General features: G+C 40.4%; 1 protein-coding gene across 1 annotated transcript in view; it reads right to left on the reverse strand.

The window, feature by feature from the left end:
• Positions 1 to 1,255: 1,255 nt before the first annotated feature.
• Positions 1,256 to 25,342, reverse strand: part of LOC120538867 (substance-P receptor-like) — a 107,011-nt gene continuing 82,924 nt past the window's right edge. Inside the window, exons 3-5 of the mRNA XM_039768432.1 lie at positions 11,092 to 11,242; positions 8,277 to 8,473; positions 1,256 to 5,704 (exon numbers count right to left, since the gene is read on the reverse strand). Of these exons, the coding sequence (XP_039624366.1) occupies positions 5,410 to 5,704; positions 8,277 to 8,473; positions 11,092 to 11,242 (643 nt within the window). The 3' untranslated portion in view covers positions 1,256 to 5,409. The remainder of the gene's footprint in view (positions 5,705 to 8,276; positions 8,474 to 11,091; positions 11,243 to 25,342) is intronic.

The following is a 25,342-nucleotide window of genomic DNA, read 5'->3' on the forward strand; positions in this document are numbered from 1 at the left end:
ATGCTGCTGCAAGAATTATTACAAGAACAAGAAAATATGAACACCTAACTCCAGTTCTTAAATCCTTACACTGGCTCCCGGTTAAGTTTAGGGCAGATTTCAAAATCCTTCTTTTAACATATAAAGCATTAAATGGCCAAGGTCCGTCTTACTAGTCTGAATTTATCATGACTTACAAACCAGAGCGCACATCAAGATCTCAAGATGCCGGTCTGCTTATGATTCCAAGGATTAATAAAATAACAGTGGGAGGTCAAGCTTTTAGTTACAGTGCCCCTAAACTGTGGAGTGGTCTGCCTGCTTCTATAAGAGATGCCCCTTTAATCTCAGCCTTTAAATCCCGGCTGAAGACTCACTACTTCAGTTTAACATATCCTGACTAGAGCTGCTGATTAACTGTACAGACTGCATCTCTGTTGTTAGTCATTAGCACTAAAACATAAGTAACATGATAGTTATAATGTGTTACTAACCCTCACCTATTCTGTTTCTCTTCTCGGTACTCAAATGTGGCACTTGGTGCCACGGCCCACCTGCCAAGTTTTTTTGCCTGCCTATGGTAAAGTCATCCCTGATGAAGGATCGCAGGAATCATGGGAAAAAGTGGTCCTTTCATCGGATTGGCTAGTCGAGCAACGTTTCAGCCATGGAATGGCCAAATGGGGAGGCAGTTTGATGGATGAGGTCTCCAGGACTCTAAAAATATCCAAATCTTATTATGTGATATTATCTACTGTTAAATTCTGCTCCGTACTTCTAAAATTGTTATTTTTATACTGTATTGAGGATTTGTTCTGTGTATTGTATTGTATTGACCCCCTTCTTTTGACACCCACTGCACGCCCAACCTACCTGGAAAGGGGACTCTTTTTGAACTGCCTTTCCCAAGGTTTCTTCCATTTTTCCCTACAAGGTTTTTGGGAGTTTTTCCTTGTCTTCTTAGAGAGTCAAGGCTGGGGGCTGTCAAGAGGCAGGGCCTGTTAAAGTCTATTGCGGCACTTTCTGTGTGATTTTGGGCAATACAAAAATAAACTGTATTGTATCGTGTATTGATGATTTTAACATACAGAATACAGAAAATGAAAATGGAAAAGAAAATCAAAGGTTCTTATTAAACTAGCAGACATGGAAATAATTTACTGTAAAATGAAACCAAATCTTAATGCATAAGAAATGGATAGAAGTAAAGAGTGAACTGTGTGAATATTTTACATTTTTTATTAGAATGTAGGACATTTGTTACTATATGATATAATTTTATAGCAATAAACAAATTCTGGTTTTAAATGTCACTTTTGTATTGTTGATTTTTATTCTTCTGCATGTACTAATGTCTAAGAAACAAATATATGATCCATGACAAGAGGATCCAGAAAGGACTCGACCCACAATGCTGACTTCGACAATGTCAATGACTACCATTTACACTCTTCTGCAACCATTATAGACATGCACTAAGATCACCCTTTCTGAATATTTAATGTGAAACATTGGCGGATTCTCCAATTTTTTCACAATTAAATTAACATTTTGCCGATTTTTGTGAGCCTCAGGGCATTGAGATAGACTCATTAGTGAAAAACATTCAACCTTAACTTGTCTGCAAGTGGCCAAGAATTTCTTATCAGTCAGTCAGTGAGTCAATCAGGGGTATGAAGCTTTAAACATATAGGCATAATTAGAAGAAGGAATGAATTGTAATTTACTCATAGTAATGCAATCCTTAAACCAACAAAATGCATAAATAAAGAGAATAACAATAATAAGTCGAGTCAGGAATGGTATTGTATGGTCATGTTGTATTTGGAGAGATGCATTTCTACTCTAATGAGTTTTGTTCACTTTTTATTTTCACAAAAAAAGAGCAATTAAATTACTTTTTTATAGGAATTGAGCAAGAAATAAACAGCTAACCAACCCGAGCAGCAAATCACCCCGAAATGAATGTAAACACCACAAATCGAGAAGGTGTGATCTCACAAATGGTAACTCCGAAAACTCCCAGTGCATGTGAACACAGTATTGATGCAGCAGAATTCTTTCAGTTAAATAATCTATTCAAAGAACACCTTGTGAAATTAATGAGAAGTACATCAAGATGGAAACCAGGAAGCACATTTTAACACAAATGGTTATGGGAATCTGAAACAGTCATCTACCCTTTTTCAGATCTTGCCCAGATGGAATACTGGAACATGTTTAGAAATAGCCCACTATGTGCACTCAATGAAATGAATCATTTCTGGTAAAATTTCTTGTTATGGAAGAACAATAAAAATGAAGCAGCAACCAAAATATAGTGGTAAGAAAAAGTATGTGCACGCATTGGAATTACCTGGTTTTCCACATTAACTGGTTATGAATTGTTATCTGATCTTCATCTAAGTCCCAGGTATTGTCAAACACAATATGCTTATGCTAATAACAAACAGTTCTAATCTTTCATGTCTTTATTGAACAAACCCATCACACATCCACAGTCTGCTGTTGAAAAAGTATGTGAAGCCTTGGATATGACAACTGTTTCAACTTCCTGTGGTAACAATAGCCTCTAACAAATAGCTGGAGATCAAATCGGTGCAATCTTCAGGTGAGATTCCAGACCAGTCTTCTTTGCAGAACTGCTTGAGCTCAGCCATATTCTTTAGATGTCTGCTGTCAATGGCTCTCTTAAGGTCATTATAGAGCATCTCTGTTGAGTTAAGGTCTGGCCTCTGACTGGACTACTCCAAATGGCGGATTTTCTGTATTTCTGTAGTAGACTTACTTTAATGTTCAGGGTCATTGTCTGCTACATCACCCAACTTTAACTGACCTTCAGCTGGCCCTGACTTTATACTGCAGGAGACCTTAATAAACTTGGGAATTTATTTCCCCTTTGATGATGACAGGCTGTCCAGGCTCCAAGTTAGTAAAGCAGCCCCAAACCATGATACTCCCCCTACCGTACTTCACCATTGGGATGAGGTTTTAATGTTGGTATGCAGCACCCTTTATATGCCGTACATACTACCTCATATTCTTTCAGAACAATACAACCTTAGTTTCATTAGTCAACAAAATATCTTCCCGGTGGCATTGTGAAGTGTCAAGGTGGTCTTTGGAAAATCTCAGGTATGCAGCAATGTTTTTTAGAGATTAGTTGCTTCTTCTTTGATATCCTGTCATGGACTCCATTCCTGTTCAATAATTTCTCTATGGTAGGTGCATGAACAGAAATGTTAATCAGCTTCAATGACTTCTTCAAGCCCACAGTTCTCTTTACCTCATTTAATATTTTGCATTGTGCCTTTCAAGTCATCTTGACATCGTACTAAATGGGCTCCATTTATACACAGTTTGTCTAACTGTGAACTGATGACTATCTGTTTTAACTGACTTTGTAACCCTTTCCAGTTTTATACAAATCAACAATTCCTGATCGCATTTCTTCTGAGATTTTTTATTTGAAACATACATTAACAGCTGGTGCTTTTTCTATTGGTTAAAGTATTTCTAAACCACACCCCCAGTCCCATTTCATTGGCTGGACTCCAGGTTTGCCAGCTCCTGACTAAAAGTTAGCTTTTGTTGAAATCTTCAGCCTAGGAGTTCTCATACTTTTTCCAGCCTACACCTGTGAATATTTGCATGATGTATTCAAAAACAATTCAATGATTTGTATGTTATTAGTTAAAACATATTCTGCTTGTTTCTTTTCAAATTTAGATGAAGTTCAGAATAAATTTTAAGACACATGTATACATAAATGCAGTTATTTCCAAAGTGTTCACTTTTTCTTGTCACTGTACCTGGAAATTGCATTTCTCTCTGTCTGATGTTGACTATTATTTTACAACCTATTGTACAGCAAATTCTGCATCATTTTTTATTATTAATGAACAAGCTTTGAGCATTTAATATATTTTTTAAAAATAATCATTTTCCTTTCAGTTTGAAAAAAAAAAACCCAAATGCATTTGAAATAATAGCTTATAGCAGAGGTCAATTGTCCAGCTTTGAGTGGCTTATCACACAAAAGATATCATTTTTGAATCAAAAAAAAATTTCATCTGAAACAAAAGTACTATGAAAATCTAATAGATGGTAACCAAGAGAGAAACAAATAATATATCTATTATAAGATGGTGCTCACTTGCCTATCCGTGACAGTTACAATAGCTACAACTCACTTGAAACAAAGCACATGTATTTCCATTTATTTATCCACCACTTGTAGGTGGCATGGACATCCAGTCTTTATGTCTTTTTAATAAAAAATTAGGTTCAAATACTCCATTAAATAATAATGGGAGGATTGCAGAAAAAAAATTAAATTCCACATACTGCAGAACATTCATGTATGTTTTTATGAAAAATTTAAAAAAAAAGATGTGCTTGAGTGGGACACTTGGCATGTTGTTTTTTATTGATGAAATCAAATTGTCTGCAAAGTGATCCTTTAGGGAAATGAGGCATCTCACTTGACCCCCATCTATCTTCATCCCCAGAGAAATATCAGTCAGGTACATCCAAGATTTTGTATCAAAACAGAAAAAGGAAAATCAATCAGGGCCCAAAAGAAGAATTTTGTTGGAATCACCATTTCACAATGATGGTTTCCCAAACTAATGCCATGAATGTTGGAAACAATTGAGAAGAGACAGGACCCATATCTGATTTCTAGCATAAATGAGGAACTGCAGAATTATTTTTCTGCTACAAAGTACAGTACATCATATAGTGAGCCTTCTTACTTCTGTCTGTTCTTGTTACTGCACTAACTAAAGGATCAAGATGAACCAGTCTTCTGATCCAGGGCAAACGTGTAAGGTTTGGAGACTCAGTCTGCACTACTATATTTTGTATGGAAAGTTGTAAACTTGTTTACACAACAGTCAGAGTGATACTAAAAGAATACTGCCTCATGATATGCAGAAGACTCCTCCATCTTACTGCTATTCCTTCAGAGGTTAGTCCTCCAGTTGGCTTTTGTTGAAGTCATCCATCCTCACCACATTTCTTATTTTTCACAATTTAGGCTTTGAGGTGGATCTAGATCAGCTTAATGTCATTCTTGTCATGATGATTCCCTTTGCCTTGACTCTCTTATCACCAGGCAAATTTTCCATCCTCACCTAAATAATCAGGTACTCATGGTATTGATTGTTGAACACAAACAGAGTACCCGGATCCATAGCTGAGCTCTTTGCCTTAAAAGCTGGATCGAGCCATGGACTGAGAAATTCAAAGAAAGAGGCACACATTTCCAAAAGTATAGAGCTGCATGAGCTGCAGACCGAAGAATTGCCCTTGTTGCTCTGTGTAATGACAACACGCAAAGTACCAATAGACAATGATTGGCAGCAATTTAATGATGAATGCTGGTCCGGCACATGTTGTGCTCGTCTCCTCTCTCTGCTGCCTCTCTTAGGACATATTGGTGTTGGAGTAGAAGCTAGATGTCTCTGACATTGTTTTGGATGCACTTCTGGAAGAGCCATTGGATGTGAGATCAAGGGAAAGACGCTTGGTTCTCAGACTATCCTCAACTTCATCATCGATGGCGTTAATAACGGTTGACACTGTTGTCTCCATGCGGCTTACTTTGTACATGCTGTTCTGGGTTTGCAAGTATTTCGTGGACTTAAGTTCAAGGCCCTCATAATCCCCAGGTTTGATGAAGGGACACCAGCGGAAAGCTTGCTTAAATCCTGCCCGGAACCTGAAAGAAATAGGAGGATACTTGTAAAAAGTTGAGTAGGCAAGACAATGATGCATCAAATTCAGGGTCTAATTTCTTAAATAAACAGGGCAGCTCAACTTGCATACTGGTTCAATTGCAGGCCATCACAATGGTCGTCACTAGTGGCAAAAAATGTTTGTGATTTAGACTTTCAATCAATCAACTTTCAGCTTTAATATGATAGACAGCAAAAGTTAGCCAATCATTACTTCCTTTTATTTGCTTTTGATGAATGTGTAAACTGAAATGAAATGATGACTTTGTAATCAGAAATTTGCCATCCAGTTGCAAAGCTTCCTGGCACTATAGAGTTGCTTGAGGTGGTTAGTTCTCTGAGTTGTTACGAGTCTGTTTCATCATGAAGGTGTTTTGGGGTGACTCTATCCTAACACATAGATTCCTTTTGTGTCACATCCAGAGTCACTGGTAAATAGACCTACACATTTGCCCTCCACCCTAACTCTTGTTCTCTTATCCTTGCACTCACCTGGCCTTGAAGGAGACACACTGCACTTGCTCCTGGGACTACAGACTGACTCTGCTCTAAACTGAATGCTACTGGGCTACATCTCTCCAGTTAGTAGATGTCTCTTCTTTTCTCTTTACCCCAGATGGCAAGATGGAGCAAAAAGACAAGCGACAAGAGCAGGCAATACATTTTTTTCAGTCATTATAAGTCTCTGACTTTCCTAAATATTCTTAATGCACCAAAATGTGAAAGCAAATAAAAGTAATTGGGTGTAACAAAATTAATGAAACCTGGATATTTCAGGAGCTGCCATAGATGATGTGTGTGGCACTCAGGCCATCAACACTTTGAACACAACACATGAGTTAAGTCATATCTCTTTGAGCCTGTCAAAAAATGACATACGAGAGAAGTCGTATCTTAGTATACAGTAATCCCTCGCTATATCGTGCTTCGACTTTCGCGGCTTCACTCTATCGCGGATTTTAAATGTAAGCACATCTAAATATATATCACGGATTTTTCGCTGGTTCGCTTTCTGGATAATGGGTCTTTTAATTTAGGTTACATGCTTCCTCAGTTTGATTGCTCAGTTGATTTCATACAAGGGACGCTATTGGCGGATGTCTTAGAAGCTACCCAATCAGAGCATGTATTACATATTAACTAAAATTCCTCAATGCTATAAGATATGCTTCCCGCGTGGCGCTTGTTTTGTTTGCTTCTCTCTGTCTCTCTCACTCTCTCTGCCTGATGGAAGGGGTGTGAGCAGAGGGGGCTGTTTACACAGTGGCTGTTTGCCTAGAAGATAGGATGCTCCTCTACAAAATGCCGCTTTATCGCGGTGCTTCTGTATACTTAAAAGCACGTATTGATTTTTTGATTGTTTGCTTTTCTTAGCGAGTGCTCTCTCTGACATTATCTGCTCTTCACGGTGCTCCTTTGAAGATAAGATATGTTTGCATTCTTTTAATTGTGAGAAAGAACTGCCATCTCTGTCTTGTAATGAAGCACAGTTTAAACGTTTGACTAAAGGGTGTTATTTCATGTCTAGAGGACTCTAATAATGTTAACAGTGTGGGAGAGTTTATAAGGGCTTAAAATATATAAAAATAACCATACAAACATATGGTTTCTACTTCGCAGATTTTCACCTATCGCGGGGGGGATTACTGTATTTAGAAGGTCGTAAACAGGTTTTCTATGCTCTAACTGCGAAAATATCCATCTATCCATCCAGTTTCTAACCCGCTGAATCCGAATAGGGTCACGGGGGTCTGCTGGAGCCAATCCCAGCCAACACAGGGCACAAGGAAGGAACCAATCCTGGGCAGGGTGCCAACCCACTGCAGGACACACACAAACACACCCACACACCAAGCACACACTAGGGCCAATTTAGAATCGCCAATCCACCTAACCTGCATGTCTTTGGATTGTGGGAGGAAACCCACGCAGACACGGGGAGAACATGCAAACTCCACGCAGGGAGGACCTGGGAAGCGAACCTGGGTCTCCTAACTGCGAGGCAGCAGCGCTACCACTGCGCCACTGTGCCGCCCGCGAAAATATTCGATTTATAAATAAAGAATCCTACTTCGCGGAAATTCATTTATCGCGGCAGAGTCTGGAACGGATTAACCGCGATAAACGAGGGTTGACTGTACAACCACTACCGAGGCAGCCAGCTTGTTGGTGAGCTTTGCTGCACAGACTCAGTTACCTGCTATGAACTGCCATTTGGTGGACAGGCAAATTTTTTTTTTTTTTGGATGCAACAACTTGTGGAAAACAGTGCTATGAATAGACAGTTTGTAGTTATGTTGCTGTGAAAACAGGTATAAAGTTGCAGATGTTGACTATTGACTTTTATTTAATTTCACACTTTTCCATCACTCCCTTCAGCAGTAGGATCTTGCACTTTTTCTACAGTCTGGCTCTACCTGATCACTTTGTTTAATTTTACTCAGTTTCTATTCCTTTTATCCCTGATTGGATTTTCTACCCAGATCTGCAGGAATGTCCTTTCACCTTCTTTTATTCTCTTTTAAAACCAATCCCCTCCTTTCCCAGATCCCTGACCTGTCATTCAGGCAGCAGTAGATTATGGGATTGTACATCGTTGAGCTCATCGCCAGCCACATGACTGCCAGGTACACCTGCTGGATGTAACGCTCCAGGTAAATTTTGGGGAAGAACTCGCTGAGCAGGAAATAGACGTGATAAGGAAGCCAGCAGACAGCAAAGGTGCACACCACTGTGATCATCATCTTTACAACCTGTAAGACAGTTGAGGATTACTCTTAAAATCAAGTCCTTTTCAGGCCTACATAAAGTAAACATTTTTAATGGGACGCACAGAGTTTGAAATGACAGAGACAACACAATCTACTCTATTACATAACAGTCCTATGTGGAATGAGCTTTTTCAATTAAAATTCTGAAAAGGATTAGCTATTCATAAATCCCCTCATTAAACAGTAGTTAGCCAACACAAAACTGAATGCTGAATATGACTCAGTATAAGTATCACTTGCTAAGCTCTTGATGATGACTGAGATGGACTGGCAAGGCATCCAGAGCTGCTTCCTTCACAGGTCCCTTTGTTACTCCAATAGCATCCATGTTCTTAAGGGTCTCACATGAATAATGTGGAACTAGGAAATAGATGGATGTATTGTGTGCTTTTCTCAATGGCCTCTAGGGTTGAGGTTTGCTTCAGGACATCTTTTCTTAAGTGCATGAATGAGGTCCCATTATTATTGATCCCAGTAGGAGTGTGCTATTTAAACCTCAATGTAAGTGATTTTGCAGAGAGTAGGTGCTGGCTAACCTTTGACATGGAATCAAGTGAGCACTGATTACAGTTCAGTTTAATGTTAAGGTGTAACTTTTTAAATGTTGCCTATGATGTGTTACAAGAATTAGAAGCACTTACTCTTCAGCCAATAGCTGGGCTACATCTAGCCTTTCAGAGCAAAGAGCAAACCATTCTACAACTGAACTGAAGAGCACAGACCATGACAGATTGTATCTGAGTTTAGAGGTGCCAAGTGCATCTCCTTACAAAAGACTTCTGGGGTTAATGTGCATACCACCTGTACTTTAGAACAGGCAATCCACCAGAAGCTAAGCATGTTTGCTCCGGTCACTACTTGGGTGAGAGACCATCTAGGAAAAGCCTGGTCCAGACTCTCTGTTGTCAAAGAAGATCCCTGGGCATATTTTAAAAAAAGTAGGGTCTATTCTGATGTCCTGGGCTAAATTGACCATCACGGCCTGCTCCATTCAGGTCTCCTAAGCAATCCATGTCTATTATTAGTTAACTCTCTCTCCTTTAGCCCTTCACCACCTAATAACTCAAGTGTGGAGAGCGTTTTTGCTCAAGAATGGCTACTGTCACATCATCCAGGTGGGTGCTACACATTGATGGTGGTTGAAGTGGCTCCCCTCTGTCTATGTAAAACACTTTGAGTAGCTAGAAAAGTAACATATAAATGTAATTTATTATTATTATTAATATTATTATTATTACTTCAAAGTGCAGGGCCAGGTATGTGGAAAGGAAAGGATCATCAACTGTACACTGGCAAATTAAAATGATGAGAGGCTCAGGACCATTGGAAGGCTAATGCCACATTCCACATGGATTTAACAGGACTCTTTAAATCTTTTTCATTCCAGTAGGGACCCTCACAGTGGACCAGACACACAATAGAAGGGCCCCACCATGACTTCTACTTTTATCACATTTAAATTTGATTCATGCAATGTAATTAGTTAAATGTTTCAGCTTCCAGAAAGGAATAGTGATTTTGGACAACGTGCTTGTTTCAGGTTCTGCAAGGTGATACCCTGCAAACTGTAAATGACCCAGAGAACAGATGAACATACCACCTGGGATGGAGGTAAATTCCTTTCCTGGCTGGGATGCCATTAAGGAAGGATGGAATAAAGGGGGGCAGCACATGGCTGGGATGCCTTATGATTCCATTCCCAATTGGGATGCCCTAAGGCAGACAGTTTAGCCACATAATTGAAAAAAATGACGGTATGACTGGACTTCAGGCTACTGGAACCAGCAAGAGTGGATGAAAGGGAGCAGTTCATCCCCCATAATACTAGGTGGCAGTGTCCCTCATATAGATTCCCATTCTGGACACCCACAGGGCTGCATGGGAGTTGGAGCTCGGAATGGGAATGATAGAGGGCACTGCAGGGGAGGACCTTCCTGTCTTCCTTATAACCTGGAAGTAATTCCAACTGGCCATGCCATGTCACCAAAGGTGCTCCCTAGTTAACCTTAAAGGGAGACTGCTGCCATAGCTCAAGGAGTCAGAGCTGGGAGGCAGTGGGTACAGCTCACTGGAGGAGAAAAGAGAAAGAAAAGGAGAAAGGAAGAAATCTAGCACTTGAAGTCTGTGTATTGGCTGGATTAATTGTTATTTGGAGCTTTGTGGATTAAAGAATTATTTACTTAAACTCAGAGTTGTGTTGGGTTGTCTGTGTTTGGGGTTTGGGGGCTCACTAGCACCCCAACTGGTTACAATTCTCATAAAAATAATCTTTGAGTTTTCAACTCTTTCACTGAAACTTTTCATTTACAATTTTCTTCTACAATCAATTCAGCTTTTAACTAGTGATTAGTGTTTCAACATTCTTTACATTAACAGCTCAATGTAGAATGCTGCTTATACAGCTTTAATGGATAAGTAACTTTTTTAGGATCATACAGAGGAGCAGCATCTGGTTTTTAATGTATGACCTGGTGACAGGTCTTAGACACATCACCATAGTGTCTGCTTGCCATGAAAATATGAGGACCTCTCATCTCTCTGGAGCCAGTTGGCTTCATTTTGGGTTGGCATGGATTTCACAAAACAGACACCACTGGTACCTTGCGTTTGGCCGTTAGCTGTTCCCGGTAGCGATCAGAGGAGTCTCCAGGGATTTCACTTGCCCAGAGCGTGATGCCAACTACCAGATAAGCACAGCCCATTACCAGGAGTGGCAGGAAGTAAATGAGAATGGCAACACACACATAGTACCTGAAAGAAGAGCAAGGTAAAACATAGTGAGTTTAATTCTATATTTAAATACATACAAAAAAGTCATTGAGGAGATAAAGTGATGAAGAACCAATCATATACTTTCATGTTCTAGTAATGACTTGCTTCCCAGTGTTTGGGGCAGGCACAGTGCCAATATCTCTTGATTAAAATATCAATTATTTATAAACTTACACAGCCACCAATGTTAACCTTATTACTATTAGAGTAATTTAACCTTTAAAACATTTGGAAGGCATATATATAGACATCAATTTTATGACATACATTGATATAGCAAAAGATAAGAAGATGAACTTTAAATTTTATCAAATATGTGACATTAACAGGAGGCAACTGAATTTATTAGTTGGGTTAGGTCTCATTGTAAGGGAAAGAAATGTGTGAATGATGTCTCAACAAAAAAACTCTGGTTTCATTAGTGAAGTGAAACAACCAGAACTGCACAATGTACCAGAGTCTGATGTTGGCCCTAAACATTTTGGTGATGCTGAAATGATGAATTAAAACCCCATTGTTAGCTGTGAATGAGTGATGGGTTTGCTAGCAACACCACTAATGAGTGTGCTGGAAAACCTACAACCACCAGGCTGCCAAACATTGAAGGATTGGCACAGGTCATAAATTTGGACGATTAATAATGAGCCACCAACTCAATTGAACTTTCTGGTTTCTTTTATAATTGGTAAAGCAGACAGTTTTGCGGCTTATTGAAAAGAGAAAATAATGATGACGAAGCCATCCATCCATCGATTATCCAACCTGCTATATCCTAACTACAGGGTCATGGGGGTGTGCTGGAGCCAATCCCAGCCAACACAGGGCGCAAGGCAGGAAACAAACCCCGGGCAGGGTGCCAGCGCACCGCAGTTCACACACCCACACACCAAGCACACTCTAGGGACAATTTATGATCGCCAATGCACCTAACCTGCATGTATTTGGACAGTGGGAGGAAACCCACGCAGACACAGGGAGAACATGCAAACTCCACGCAGGGAGGACCCGGGAAGCAAACCCAGGTCTCCTAACTGCGAGACAGCAGCGCTACTGGACTTCTAAAATGCTTTTTGAAATTAACTTTTATTGAACAGTGATAAAAATAGCATTAGGCTCACCACCATTTTTGTGCATTCTTTGACATGACCGTGGACATCTTGTTGCTAATAATTATCACTCACATGATCACTAGCACCACAACACATGACGTCAGCAACATGATCCTATTTTCACACACTGCTTACTCTATGCAAGCTTTGAGTAATATTCATGAAAGAGTTAAAACAATACTTTTTCAAATATAGTTAGGGAGTTTTGCTTTAAGTTAAGTTAAGTGTGATAACTTTGTGGTCCAAAAATTCAGCTAATGCATTTGTGGCTTTGTTTTTTTTTTTGTTTTTTTTTGTGTTTTTTAATTGTCATATGAGTGACGTCATTGTGGCAAGATTTTGTGTAGCAGTCTATGCTATTTTGAGACTCACTTATCATGGTAGCAGCTATTTTGGGAGTCATATGATGTGCGACTTCATTGTGTCCCACCCTTCAGATGGCAAAGCATCTCAGCGTTTCGATTCTCAATGAAACAAACACCAAAGGTTATTGTTAGTTACATGTATTTCACTTGTGTAAGGACCTTTTTGTAAGGCCATTTTCAGCTACGACTTTGGATTAATGCTTCTGGCATTGACAGTCGATTCAGTATTCTGATCTGTGCCACTTTAATACCAAGATATTAGTCTGGTGCTAAATCTTTCCTACAAAATCGGGGTTATATAGTGCCTTACACATCTATCTATCTATCTATCTATCTATCTATCTATCTATCTATCTATCTATCTATCTATTGTGCTGAGATACCACAGGACAAGTTACTTGGCAGTCCAATTAGCTAAAGATGAACTTCTGACATAATCAAGAAAGAGTAATAATAGACAAAATGAGAAGTGGAGGCAGATAAAGCAGTTCCCCTTGTGAAGGAGGTGCAGAGTGTAGAAATGATGAAATGCGAGGAAAAGATGGCTCAATTTAGTGTGTGAAAGCAAGGCAGCCACCTCCCACCATGTAATTATTAAAAAGAGCACCTCATGTTTGTGAATTTGTTGTGGGTGTCTCACATATCGATTATACCCACAATGTTTTTTCTTTTAAGGTCTGTCAATAGAGTTCGATTGATCCTAACATTCACCTGAAACTTCACCATTTAAGTCTCAACCAAAGTTACATACTTTTTTCCTTTTCTTTTCTTTCATGCCTTGTATTTCTGTCATGATGGACGTCTTTGTTCCAGTCCTACAATCATACAACTCAAATATTCTGTTTGTTCAGTTCAAACAGAGAGTGAAGCTGAAATTATTAATATTATTATTATTATTTTTATTTTTATTATTCTGTATTTCATCTCATTCTAGCAGCATCTTCTATTTTCTATATTTAATTTTATTGGTGTAGCCATGTTGTTATTACCAATTGTTGTGATGTAAGATTTTGCATATAACTTGATAAATGTTTTGTATGTCTTTATTTGTAATTTAGGCGAGGCAATGTAATTTAGTGTTACTTTGGTGAGAGGCATTCGTGTTTGACCCCCCACACCCCCATGTGTACGACTTTTCTTTGTAATTTTTCGACAGGATTTGAGGGATGTGTCTAAAACCAGTTTGATGAGTATTTCTTTGCTAAAGTCTTTTCTCCCATCCCCCACACAAAGCCAGGTTAGTTTAACATATGGTCTTTCAGGTGTTAAGATGTTCTATTTCACCCATTGGTCTGAGGTATGGCTGTTTGGAATTGGCTTGTCTCAGAGGCCTTTAAGTACCATGATGTCCAATTGGCTGTAGGGAGTTGGACAGAAAACCTATACATTTGCTTGCTCAACCACATTCTCTCTCTCTAACCAACATATGATGAAGAAGCATCTCTTGCTAACCTGTGATGATGTAGAAGTATCTTTCTCTTGTTAACAACTGATGAAGGCCATCACACCATGAACTGAAGACAACACAATGAGGAGCACAGTTTCAGCCATTTTGAACAGACTTGTGCCTAAAAGCTGAGCACCAATGATGCCTTAACTAGAGACATTAAGTAACTACAAGTCTGTGTGCCACCTGAATTACACATCACCATTTTATCAGGTTGTATGGTTGCCAATATTCAAATGTACTTTGCATTTTGTTATTATTTATGAATATTATCAGTAATACATTATTTTATATGTAACTTAACTCCTGCTTGTCTTTTTACTACATCTAATTGCCTGGGGTTATAGATATAGAAGGGAAGGTGGGGATAAGTTACATACAGTGGTAAGTCTGTGAGATTAGGCATTCTAAGGCTACATATTAATAATACAATAGGGGAAAGTAGAGCAATTTATATATTACTCTACCAAGATAAAACACCAATGATGTCGGATGCCAATTATAAGGTACTTCGACATTGTAAAAGGTGATGGTGCACTACAGTATGTATCCTGGCTATGAAACTGTACGGTAAAAAGAATACATTCGTGAAAAAAAATTGGTTTAGTTAGTTAATAAAAAAGTTATTGATCATTAAGGCCTCCTGCCTTTTTTGAACACAGTGTTTTCTCTTGTTCGAAACCCTGGTGCTTGGTACTTAAAAGACTCGTGTATTCTGACAAGAGGCTCCTCCTTTGTGTGCTCGCGGTACAAAGCCTGCCATCTCTTGGTATTTGTTCACTAAAAACAATAAACTTCATCTTGAAGATTTGCCATTTTCAGTCTCAGGCTGCTTGTTTTGTTGTAAAACATATCCTATGACAGTATTGGGGTGCATCGTGAGTTATATAAGCTGGGGTCATCAGGTGTTTCAAGTTGTTCAGCATCAGACCCCTTTACCCAAGTGACCCAGGTGGGATTGCTCAAGCCTCAACTTGTGGCCCATCAGCAGCTGCCCACAGATCTGCACTCTTAATCCAGAGCCGCCTGGTGGCTCTCTCTGCGGCTCCAGTGGCTAACCGGATGGTGTTTCTCCTTTCCTACGCCATGGCACCCAGCAGAGTTAAAGCCATAATACATTCCTGCTGTAGAGCCATTCCTGGACTCTTTTAGTTTTGTCAGATTGATTGTTTTCTGATCAAAAACAAACAAACAAACAGTCCACATGGTTGCTGTAAAGAATTCATCAAATGTTCTCTGAAGTGCTGCAATTACCTCTGACTGTTTTCAGCCCACTGGATTAGGCAAGTACTGAAAATGGAGAGATGGATGCCTCAAATTGACAAATTGAAATCACAGAATTGATTTAAGGAGACAGAGAATGGCAAGCCTAGAAACTGAATCAGCATACACATGAGGGTCATTCCTTGTCAATGACAATGGTGGGGTAACTCTGGACTTTAATCTGTTCACTTTTGTCAAAGGTCACCACTGAAGTCTTGGACACCTGCCTGGGTGGTCTTGTCTGTGTATAGTTAGTCTGCCCAGCAATGGCAGGTTGACAGCTGGCCTGTATCTGTCAGGCATTCTGTGTATGCAAAGAATTGTGGGCCTGACAGGGCTGTGTATTTTCACCAGTATTCCCATCATGTCTGAGAAATGGTTTACTGGCCATTAACCCTTTGGCAATGCTGACTGTTAGTCCAATGTATGCAAGGCCTACATTTCTAAAGAATATTTAACTTTTGTATTGTATGTATTCATTGCCAGTTGTTTTTGTTTGTTGGTCAGATTAGCACTCTGAAAGTATAGAGTGTTAAATCAAAGTAAAACTCTTATAAACTTCAACGGGCAGCTCTAATCCCTTCTTAATGCTAATCATAACCTACAATATGTGTGTGCTATGAAAACAAATAGCTGGGATCTAAGCATTAGTGAGCAGAGATAGATAAACAGAGTTTCTTGACACAACATTTGTTATTGTTTGTACTTTTTACAGACTTTCTCAGTCCTTCAATCCATTATATACTGAATTTAATAATCATAATAAAACAAAACCCAAACCTCTGCTACAATTTAACATGGTGAAGCACAGCAATATTAAAAATGTCTGTTATATAGCTGAAAACTAAATTATTCCTACATCAAAGTCACTTAAAATAGAAATAATAAAGCATAAGTTACCATGAAATCGGCCTATTTGTATCATGAACTATTTGCATATTTTTTAATCGGCATGAAGGAGTAAAACAGTAGTGCTAGATAATAATGAATTTCCCATATGTTTCAGAGCTGTTGTGTTTCTGCATGGATTTGTAAAATTGGAATTGCCACATCTGATGTGATCTCTTTATCACAACCGAGTCGCGGTATGAAGGAGACTCAGAGATAAAGCAGAGCCATCCTGTGTGTCGTGCACAACAGGCCTTATCAACAAGGGGAAAAAACAGGAAAACAATTGAGAAACTGAAGCTGATACACACAATGAAATTATCAGTGATGGCTCTGTACTTCATGATCAGAACCGAGAATATTAGCAACATGCAGATTGTCCTCAAGCTGTGGCTGCAACGCAAGACTACAGTGAAAGTTCCAGTAAATTACTTTGGATTGGCAGAGTGTGTTCTGCAATGGACTGGTAAACTGTGCCAAGTTTCTTCCAGCCTTGTGCCCAGTGCTACTAGAATTCACTCAGCCCCCCACGACCCTGAATTAGAATGGCTTTAGTGTGGGTGTTTGGGTTAGGGGGCTGTGTGATGGACTGGCACCCTGTTCAAAGCCGGCTTCTGCTCTGTGTCTAACTAGCTGTCCCCTGCGGCCGCACCTACGTAGTAGTGAAACAGGACAAACTTTAAAAATCAATAGACGCTGGCACTACATCTGATCATGTTCAGGTATGATGGGAGAAAGTCCCCCGCATGGGGAGAAAAGCATGTGGCTGTGATATCTCTGGGAATCAGCAGCTACCCTCAAAAACACAGTAGCTCTGGTCTCACTCTCAAAAATGTCAGATGTTACTCCTTAGCAATCTCTAGGATGATCATGTCTGTTGAACAAATGGGTATTGCTAGCTAAGCAGAGACAAGGTACACTCCAACACGTGGTGAGAGGTAGACTGACTCGAATATAGGCTGGCGCGTGAGTGAGGAGTCCCCCACACCCCAACCCTCGGCCTGCAATGTCTCTCTTGGATTTGTGCAAATAAATCAGTACCTCAAGCAAGCTATGATACTTAGCGTGATGAGAGAACTCTCAAAATCAACTGGACTATTCAAGCAAGTTATAGAAAAAAACCCAATCTAAATTGTGAAAAGCAGGCAGACATATAGACAGACAGACAGACAGACGTTGGATTTTATAAATATACTAGTACTAGACCATAGTAGTGAAACAGGACAGTGAGGAGGGCCCTGCCCAGCTCCCTACTCCTGACATCACGCTTCCCATCCCCTCGGCCCGAAGCCTCTGTCTCAGGTTAGTGTGAATATATTGCTTCTGCAAGCGAACTATGATTCTTGGTGTGATGAGAGAAGTCGCAAAATCAACCTGAATGTTCAAGCAAGTTATAGAAAAAAACTCAGCCTAAATCCGTTAAGTAGTTCTCTCGTTCGTTGGCTAAGTGGAGGTAAGAAATGCCCTGAGGCTGGAATATGAGTGAGGAGGGCCCCATTCTCCTCCCCTCAGCCCGCTGCGTGTTTGTTGAATTCACACAAATAAATCGGTACCGCAAGCGAACTATGATACACCACGCAATGAGAGAAGTCGCAAAATCAGCCAGAATGTTCAAGCAAATTATAGAAAAAACCCAATTTAAATCTGTTAAGTAGTTCTCTCGTGAAAAGCAGACAGACAGACAGACGTTGGATTTTATATATATAGAGATATAGATGAATCTGGGATAGGCAGCGACTCTTTATCAATGGATGGATGGATGGGAAGATTCAGATAATTAGTGTACAGCATTACATGTATCCATGTAAAATTAAATCTACAACTCAATAAAGTGTGCAGAAAGGAAAGGGGTCTAAGTATTTGGTGAATCCATTATACCCTTAAAGTATTCATGTAATACTAGTGATTTTATGGTAACAGAAAAATGAAAGGATTTGATTTGGTGACATATACCTGAATGTCTGCTTGATGCTCACATGATCATAAACTCTTTATTTTGTTTCTTTATACTTCTGTGATGGATGGAAACTGATGGAAATAGGAAAATAACTAATGACAGGTGAAAGCATTTGTAATCCACTAAACTGCTGACATTTGAACAGAAAGTAGGTAATATATGGGCATTGTGGTGAAATATTGAAAAAGAGTCCAAATATAACATCAGTCTGTGGTGGGCTGGGGCCCTGCCTGGGGTTTGTTTCCTGCCTTGGAGGCTCCAGCAGACCCCCGTGACCCTGTAGTTAGAATATAGTGGGTTGGATAATGGATGGATGGATATAACATCAGTGCACATTTGCTCAGTGGTTCTGGTGCACCGTGGGGATGACACCCTTTCTTTTCTATCTGGTGTACCGTTGTTTATGTGTCATGTGGGCAAACAACAACAGATGTAAGATAGAAAAAACAAATATTCTCAGCTTCTGCTTCTCCGCTGCTCCTCTCTGTGCAACCAACTGGCATGACTTACTCCCTAATGCTTATTAAATATCATGTATTCCAAACCTATTAGCAAACTCCAGCTGTTGTAAAAAAGAAAACTCTTTGGCCAATGGATTGAAGGCAATTGCTGTTTTTATTTATTTAGCACCTTTCATTTCAACCATCTTCTGTCATTCATTCTCACGGAGTGCATGGCATATTTAGCAGAGATGTATATTTTTAAAAGCAGCCTGTAGGTATAGATGGGGGCCTGTGTTAGGGGCCCGCAGCTGTGGAAGTGTAACCTGAAGCTTTCAGAGTTTTCAGTTGTGCTCCTAAGCTTCCAGATTAGACCGCGCCGCCTGCACACTTCACACCCCGCAGTGAGATCTACGTGCATTAGGATCTCACATACTCTGAATGGATCGCTCAAGGTCATAGCTGCCAAGGTGGGCTCTTCTAAATTTAGAGGACACATGAAGAGAACTGGAAGAATGAGGCACGGGCCATCTTGAAAGAAGTGTTTGTGAAGCTTTGTCAATTCAATGATGAATCTTCTAATCCCCTTTTCTGAAACAACCTTAAATATATCAGTAAAGTATAACACGCCCTGACTGCGATGGACTGTGCACACAAAGAACTGTAGGGCGGCATGTTACTGCAGTGGGGACTGAGAAGTTTATTCAGGCCGGGAATCCCAAGTCTAACCCTGATCAGGCCACACAAGATACATCAGTTTTCTTGTACAGGCACAGAATCAAACAAACCAACAAACACCATTGTGTCTTGAAATTTTTTTATGAATGAGGAGACAGTAGATTCAGCTTTTACACTTACTGTACATTTCACTCTTAAATATCAGTCTCAAGACAGCCTCTGATAAAGTGTGGAACAACACTTCATAAATAAATAAACCATGTACTTCTATAATACTTATATCAAAACAAATGTGCAAAAAGCACTGAACCACAAAAAGTACATGTCAGTGGAATCCACGGTGCATACATTATGTTTGCAATTTCAACTGTGAGTCTGGAATCTGCACAGCCGCTGTCAGTATCTGGATGGTAATGCTGAATACTCCTCCACAACGTTTGAAGTGTTGGTCAAAAAAAGACCACTTTGAATTTCTCCAATAGACAAAACACTCAAAAAGCGTCTTAATGTCACAGGATTCTGTCAAGCATTTTTAAAGAATGCACTTAGTAAATAAAAAACTATGAAACATTTCGTGTAGCCTATTCAGTCACTCTGAGGGAAAAAGGAAAAAAATAAGTTAAAATTGTCACCATACGCCACACTTCATTAAAATTTGAAACAAAAATAAAACAAAATAATACACGGTAACAAATACCAAAATCCATACAACATCCTAATATAAATCAAAGTATATTATAAACTTTTCAGAAATCTTCATATACACTACTCAAAAAAATTAAAGGAACACTCTGAAAACATGTCAGATCTCAATGGGAAAAAATCTTGCTGGATATCTACACTGTTACGGACTGATATGGTAATGTGTTAGGAATGAAAGGATGCCACATCTTTTGATGGAAATGAAAATTATCAACCTACAGAGGGCTGAAGTCAAAGACACCCCAAAAATCAAAGTGAAAAAATGATGCAGCAGGCTAGTCCATTTTGCTGAAATTTCATTGCAGCAACTCCAAATTGTACTCAGTAGTTTGTATGGCCCCCCCTGAGCTCCTGGACAGTCTGAGTTGGAACCTGGCGGCGTTTTATGGACAGAAACATAATGTCCCAGAGGTGTTCTATTGGATTGAGGTCAGGCAAGTGAGCGTGGGGACCAGTTAAAAGTATCAATTCCTTCATCCTCTTGGAACTGCCTGCATACTCTGGCCATATGAGGCCGGGCATTGTTGTGCACCAGCAGGAACCCAGGACCCACTGCACCAGCACAGGGTCTGACAATGGGTCCAAGGATTTCATCCTGATACTTAATGGCAGTCAAGGTGCCATTGTCTAGCCTGCAGAGGTCTGTGTGTCCCTCCATGGATATGCCTCCCCAGACCATCACTGACCCACCACCAAACCGGTCATGTTGAACAAAGTTACAGGCAGCATAATGTTCTCCACAGCTTCTCCAGACCCTGTCACGTCTGTCACATGTGCTCAAGGTGAACCTGCTCTCATCTGTGAAAAGCACAGGGTGCCAGTGGTGGGCCTGCCAAATCTGGTGTTCTATGGCAAATGCCAATTGAGCTCCATGTTGCCAGGCAGTGAGCACAGGGACCACTAGAGGATATCAGGCCCTCAGGTCACCCTCATGAAGTCTGTTTCTGATTGTTTGGTCAGAGACATTCACACCAGTGGCCTGCTGGAGGTCATTTTGTACGGCTCTGGCAGTGCTCATCCTCTTCCTCCCTGCCCAGTTCATGCTACCTACCAGTAGTGACACTGACCATGCAAAACTAGTGAGAAAACAGTCAGAAAAGATGAGTAGGGAAAAATGTCAGTGGCCTCCACCTGTTAAACCATTCCTGTTTTTGGGGGTCGTCTCATTGTTGCCCCCTCTAGTGCACCTGTTGTTAATTTCATTAACACCAAAGCAGCTGAAACTGATTAACAGCCCCCTCTGCTACTTAACTGACCAGATCGATAGCCTAGAAGATTCATTGACTTGATGCTATACTGTGAATCAAAAATGTTCCTTTAATTTTATTGAGCAGTATATGGCTTTAATCACAAAAGCACCAGACATTGGCACCTCTCATCTCAGGTTCCTGTTTAACTGTCAGAGCGCGAGACACACGCAAGTCAAAACCTGATCAAAAACAAGAAATCATCCAACCAGAAAACAGAAACGAAACCCGCCAACGTTAAACCGAAACGTTTTGTTCCCACTACAGAGCAATATTGACTGCTCGTTTTCTATTATTATAACAGTAGCCTATATACTTTAACCATTAGTTTATATCAATGGTTGCTCTGAATGTCAGGCCAGGGCAGGCAGCAGGCCACCGCTAAAGTTCCCGCTGATTGTAAACGTCAGTCCGGCTCTGTGTGTAGCGCTTCAGCTTCATTTACCGGCAGTAAGCAGAGCTTGAATCTCGCACCCGGAGTTGTTCGTCGTATACGCCTGTCTGGCTTTATCGGTGAGTCCTTTGGTTTTCTTTCCACATTCCCTGAAAGCAGACCTGGCAGCTTTAACTGCGATGGACAGCTGTCGTGTTCAGGATGGTGCCAGCGTGGGCTCACATAATCCCACCCTTAACTATCCTCACCCCCCCCACCCCACATACACACACACACACACACTGTAAAAACAGCGACATTACAAAATTAATTGAAAGGATTTGGGGTTGTTATGTTATTCATGTTATTTTTTCCGACATTTTTGTTGTAGTTTACATTGGTTACGATCAGTTACGATCTGTACGCTTCTCTGGACAAGCTGTTACCCTGTTATAAACTGGTCGGCACTCTTTATTGGATGTATAGGTGAATAATTTGAAAGTGTTTTTGGTCCAAAAAGTCATCCGTGACATTAATTATTGTTTTTCTCTGGATCTTTCAATCAACTATTTGAATAATAAATAAATAAATAAATACAATATCAGTCCGATTGCTTTGGTAACTTTAGTTTCCGTTCACTCCGCCCGGCGCTATTAACGTCACACCAGCGAATGGCGCTCTCACGAGCTCTCTGGATCGGGTTTTAGAAAGGGTGGGAGCCTCCCGCCGGGAGAATCTGTCGTATGTGACTACGTTAATTTCACAAAGAAGGATAGTCACTGGGACTGGGGGCGTCAGCCGTCACCGGTAACCCCTGGTGTAATGACGGAAGAAACGCAACCTATTGTGTTTTTTTTTAAATGGACCCTTTTACTAAAACCGGCGCATATTCAGCTGAGTAGAGGAATGGGGATTCATTGACCTCGCATTAGAAAATATTGCAAATTCAAGCGGCCCTGTTCAGAAAAACGCAAGCTTGGAAAATTGTATGGTATGGTAAAGATGGGAATTTATCTTAGATAAATAACTTGAAGTTTAGGTTACGGGTTTCAGAAACAAATTCAGTGTTTCTCAAGATTTGCCCTAAAATCGACATTTTTTATTACCCCTCGCCCTCTAATCGCTTTGAGAATGATCCTGATCGCAATCTACTAAATGCCACGGTGTACCTCACACAACGGTGACCCAACATATTTGTATTTTAGACACGAATGTCACAGGTTGCATATTTCCTTTAAATGAAGTAAGAAACTGAAACACCAGAGTTTTCCATTTACTGTTAAACTGTTAAAGCCATTAATTGTGAAATCCAAATTAAAATAAAAAAATTCGAATCAGTGGCAAACATCTTATGTGCAGTGCAAGGCTCGAGGCAGCCTCTGCCACTGTTACGCCGCTGCTTCCAGATTTTGACGGATGCCAATTAGCAGATGGTGGGTAAATGAAAAGTACAAACAAAGCGTAAGGTCTGCATGCTCTCGGAATATGATCTGCCTTCGGAGTGTCATTGTCTGGTAAATCCGAGTTGGCGTTAACGTGAAACCTGACAATGGTGAAGCGAGGGCTTGATTAAAGAGCACAGGTGTCTCGCCGCTTGGGTATAAAGGGTAGGAATCCGCCAGCCGCGTGCCTCCGCCTTTCTATTTTTAAATGGTGCTGGGTGGCAGGCTTAATGCTTTCCAAATCTCTGACGGCCAGTTGCGATTACAAAAGAGGCACTGAAGAACATGGTGTTCTACTAGAAGCTGTGTCACTTGCATCTATAAGCTGCCTTGATGCCTTAACCTATCAGCTTGTTCTCTTAGTCTGCTTGGGACTGCAGATCCCCCATCCCTATGGCACTTGTTAACTGGCACCACTTACTATGAGGCACTTTAATTAGACTCACTGTATAGTGCTGCTGCAACTGAAAGATAAAGGAGTTAGAAGACAAGCCACTGGGAAAGCTCATACTTAAAACATTCCTTCCATTATCTGGGTTGTGGGAAACTGGAATTGATATTAGGCTAAGCCTGGTAGACAAATCATCCAGATAATGACCCAGCAAACAAACTTAAACATCTAGCCCCGCCCAGCCTGCTGCCACCTTAACACATAGCTCCATAAAGTCTGCTGCCACTCAGACATCTAGCCCCGCCCAGCCTGCTGCTACCTTAACACATAGCTCCATCAAGTCTGCTGCCACTCAGACATCTAGCCCCGCCCAGCCTGCTGCCACCTTAACACATAGCTCCATCAAGTCTGCTGCCACTCAGACATCTAGCCCCGCCCAGCCTGCTGCCACCTTAACACATATCTCCATCAAGTCTGCTGCCACTCAGACATCTAGCCCCGCCCAGCCTGTCCCAAACACGTATCTCACCCTGTCCAGACTCTACAGCACTCACAGACCCTCACACTGCCTGCAAAGAGCTCTCTGCACTCTATTAACAATGTTTTTCTCATCGCCTTAGTAATAGGCACTAATTTATAATTTGTAATGTCACGTGACTCATCATAACCAGTTTCACATTGTTTTCTTTAGCCTGAAGATACGGAATTTATTTCTGCTTTCAAAAATGTATTTATATATGTGTAATACAGTATCTACCAAATTATACAAAGAATACACAACACATCTCTTGCCCTTATTGGGGTTTGTCAGGAGTACACACCTCTGCTTCCCCTTACAGGGATTGAACCTCAGACATCAGTGCTTGAGGCAAAGCCTCTGACGTTTCACCACAGCATCTGGTTCACTTATTTGACAGGGTAAAGATTAGAGAACACTTTTAAATTCGGTACTTGTGTACTAAATGGTGAATCCTCTCCCATGGAGCCCAACACTAGAATGGGTAGAGGGAAACCTTATGCAACCTCCCCTCTTCAATTTGGTGCCACGACCTTTGTATCTCTAATTTTCCAACCTCAGAAATGAATATTTGGATGCTAGAATTCTAATTTCTGTAAATTTCTATATATATATTTTTTATCCCAATAAATATGTTATGAATTTGTCAAAACACTTGTGTTTACCTTTGTCATCCTTTTAGCATACAAGTTACTTTACATTCTTAGTTCTGATTCACAATATGATTTTTTAGGTGGTTACTTACCAGGTAACACTTATGGTTGGTCAGCAAACATCTGCCACGTCCTCTTCAGTTGTGAGAAGTAGCTGCTCATGGATATTTGATACAGTATCTACCAAATAATACAAAGAGTACACATCTTGGCAAAACACCTGACGAGCCCCAATTTTTGCGGCTTCTTTTGTGAAGATCTGATGTGGGGGCCTCTTTGGGCCTGAAGCCCCATCCTCACCTCAGGGGTGTTGCAGGGGCTTCCCAGTGGGTACACTGGTATCAATGAATGCAAAGGCAGAAAGAGCCATATGAAATCCAAAGCAATGCCCAATCATACATGCTCTGTTAATGTACTGTTATCAATCATATGGGCTGTATGTTTTTTGCCTATGGGAGTAACATGTGGCAGTGACGAGTGAAACGCACTTGCTGTTGCTAATAGGACTGCAAGAAGATTTAACCCACCCAAGCTGTATGATTCTACAGTATGTATCACTTTGTACTAGATGTTATTGGTTTTGATGCAAGTCAAAGCTTGAAGCCAG

This window comes from Polypterus senegalus, chromosome 11 (genome assembly GCF_016835505.1).
Source record: "Polypterus senegalus isolate Bchr_013 chromosome 11, ASM1683550v1, whole genome shotgun sequence".
Taxonomy (NCBI): domain Eukaryota; kingdom Metazoa; phylum Chordata; class Cladistia; order Polypteriformes; family Polypteridae; genus Polypterus; species Polypterus senegalus.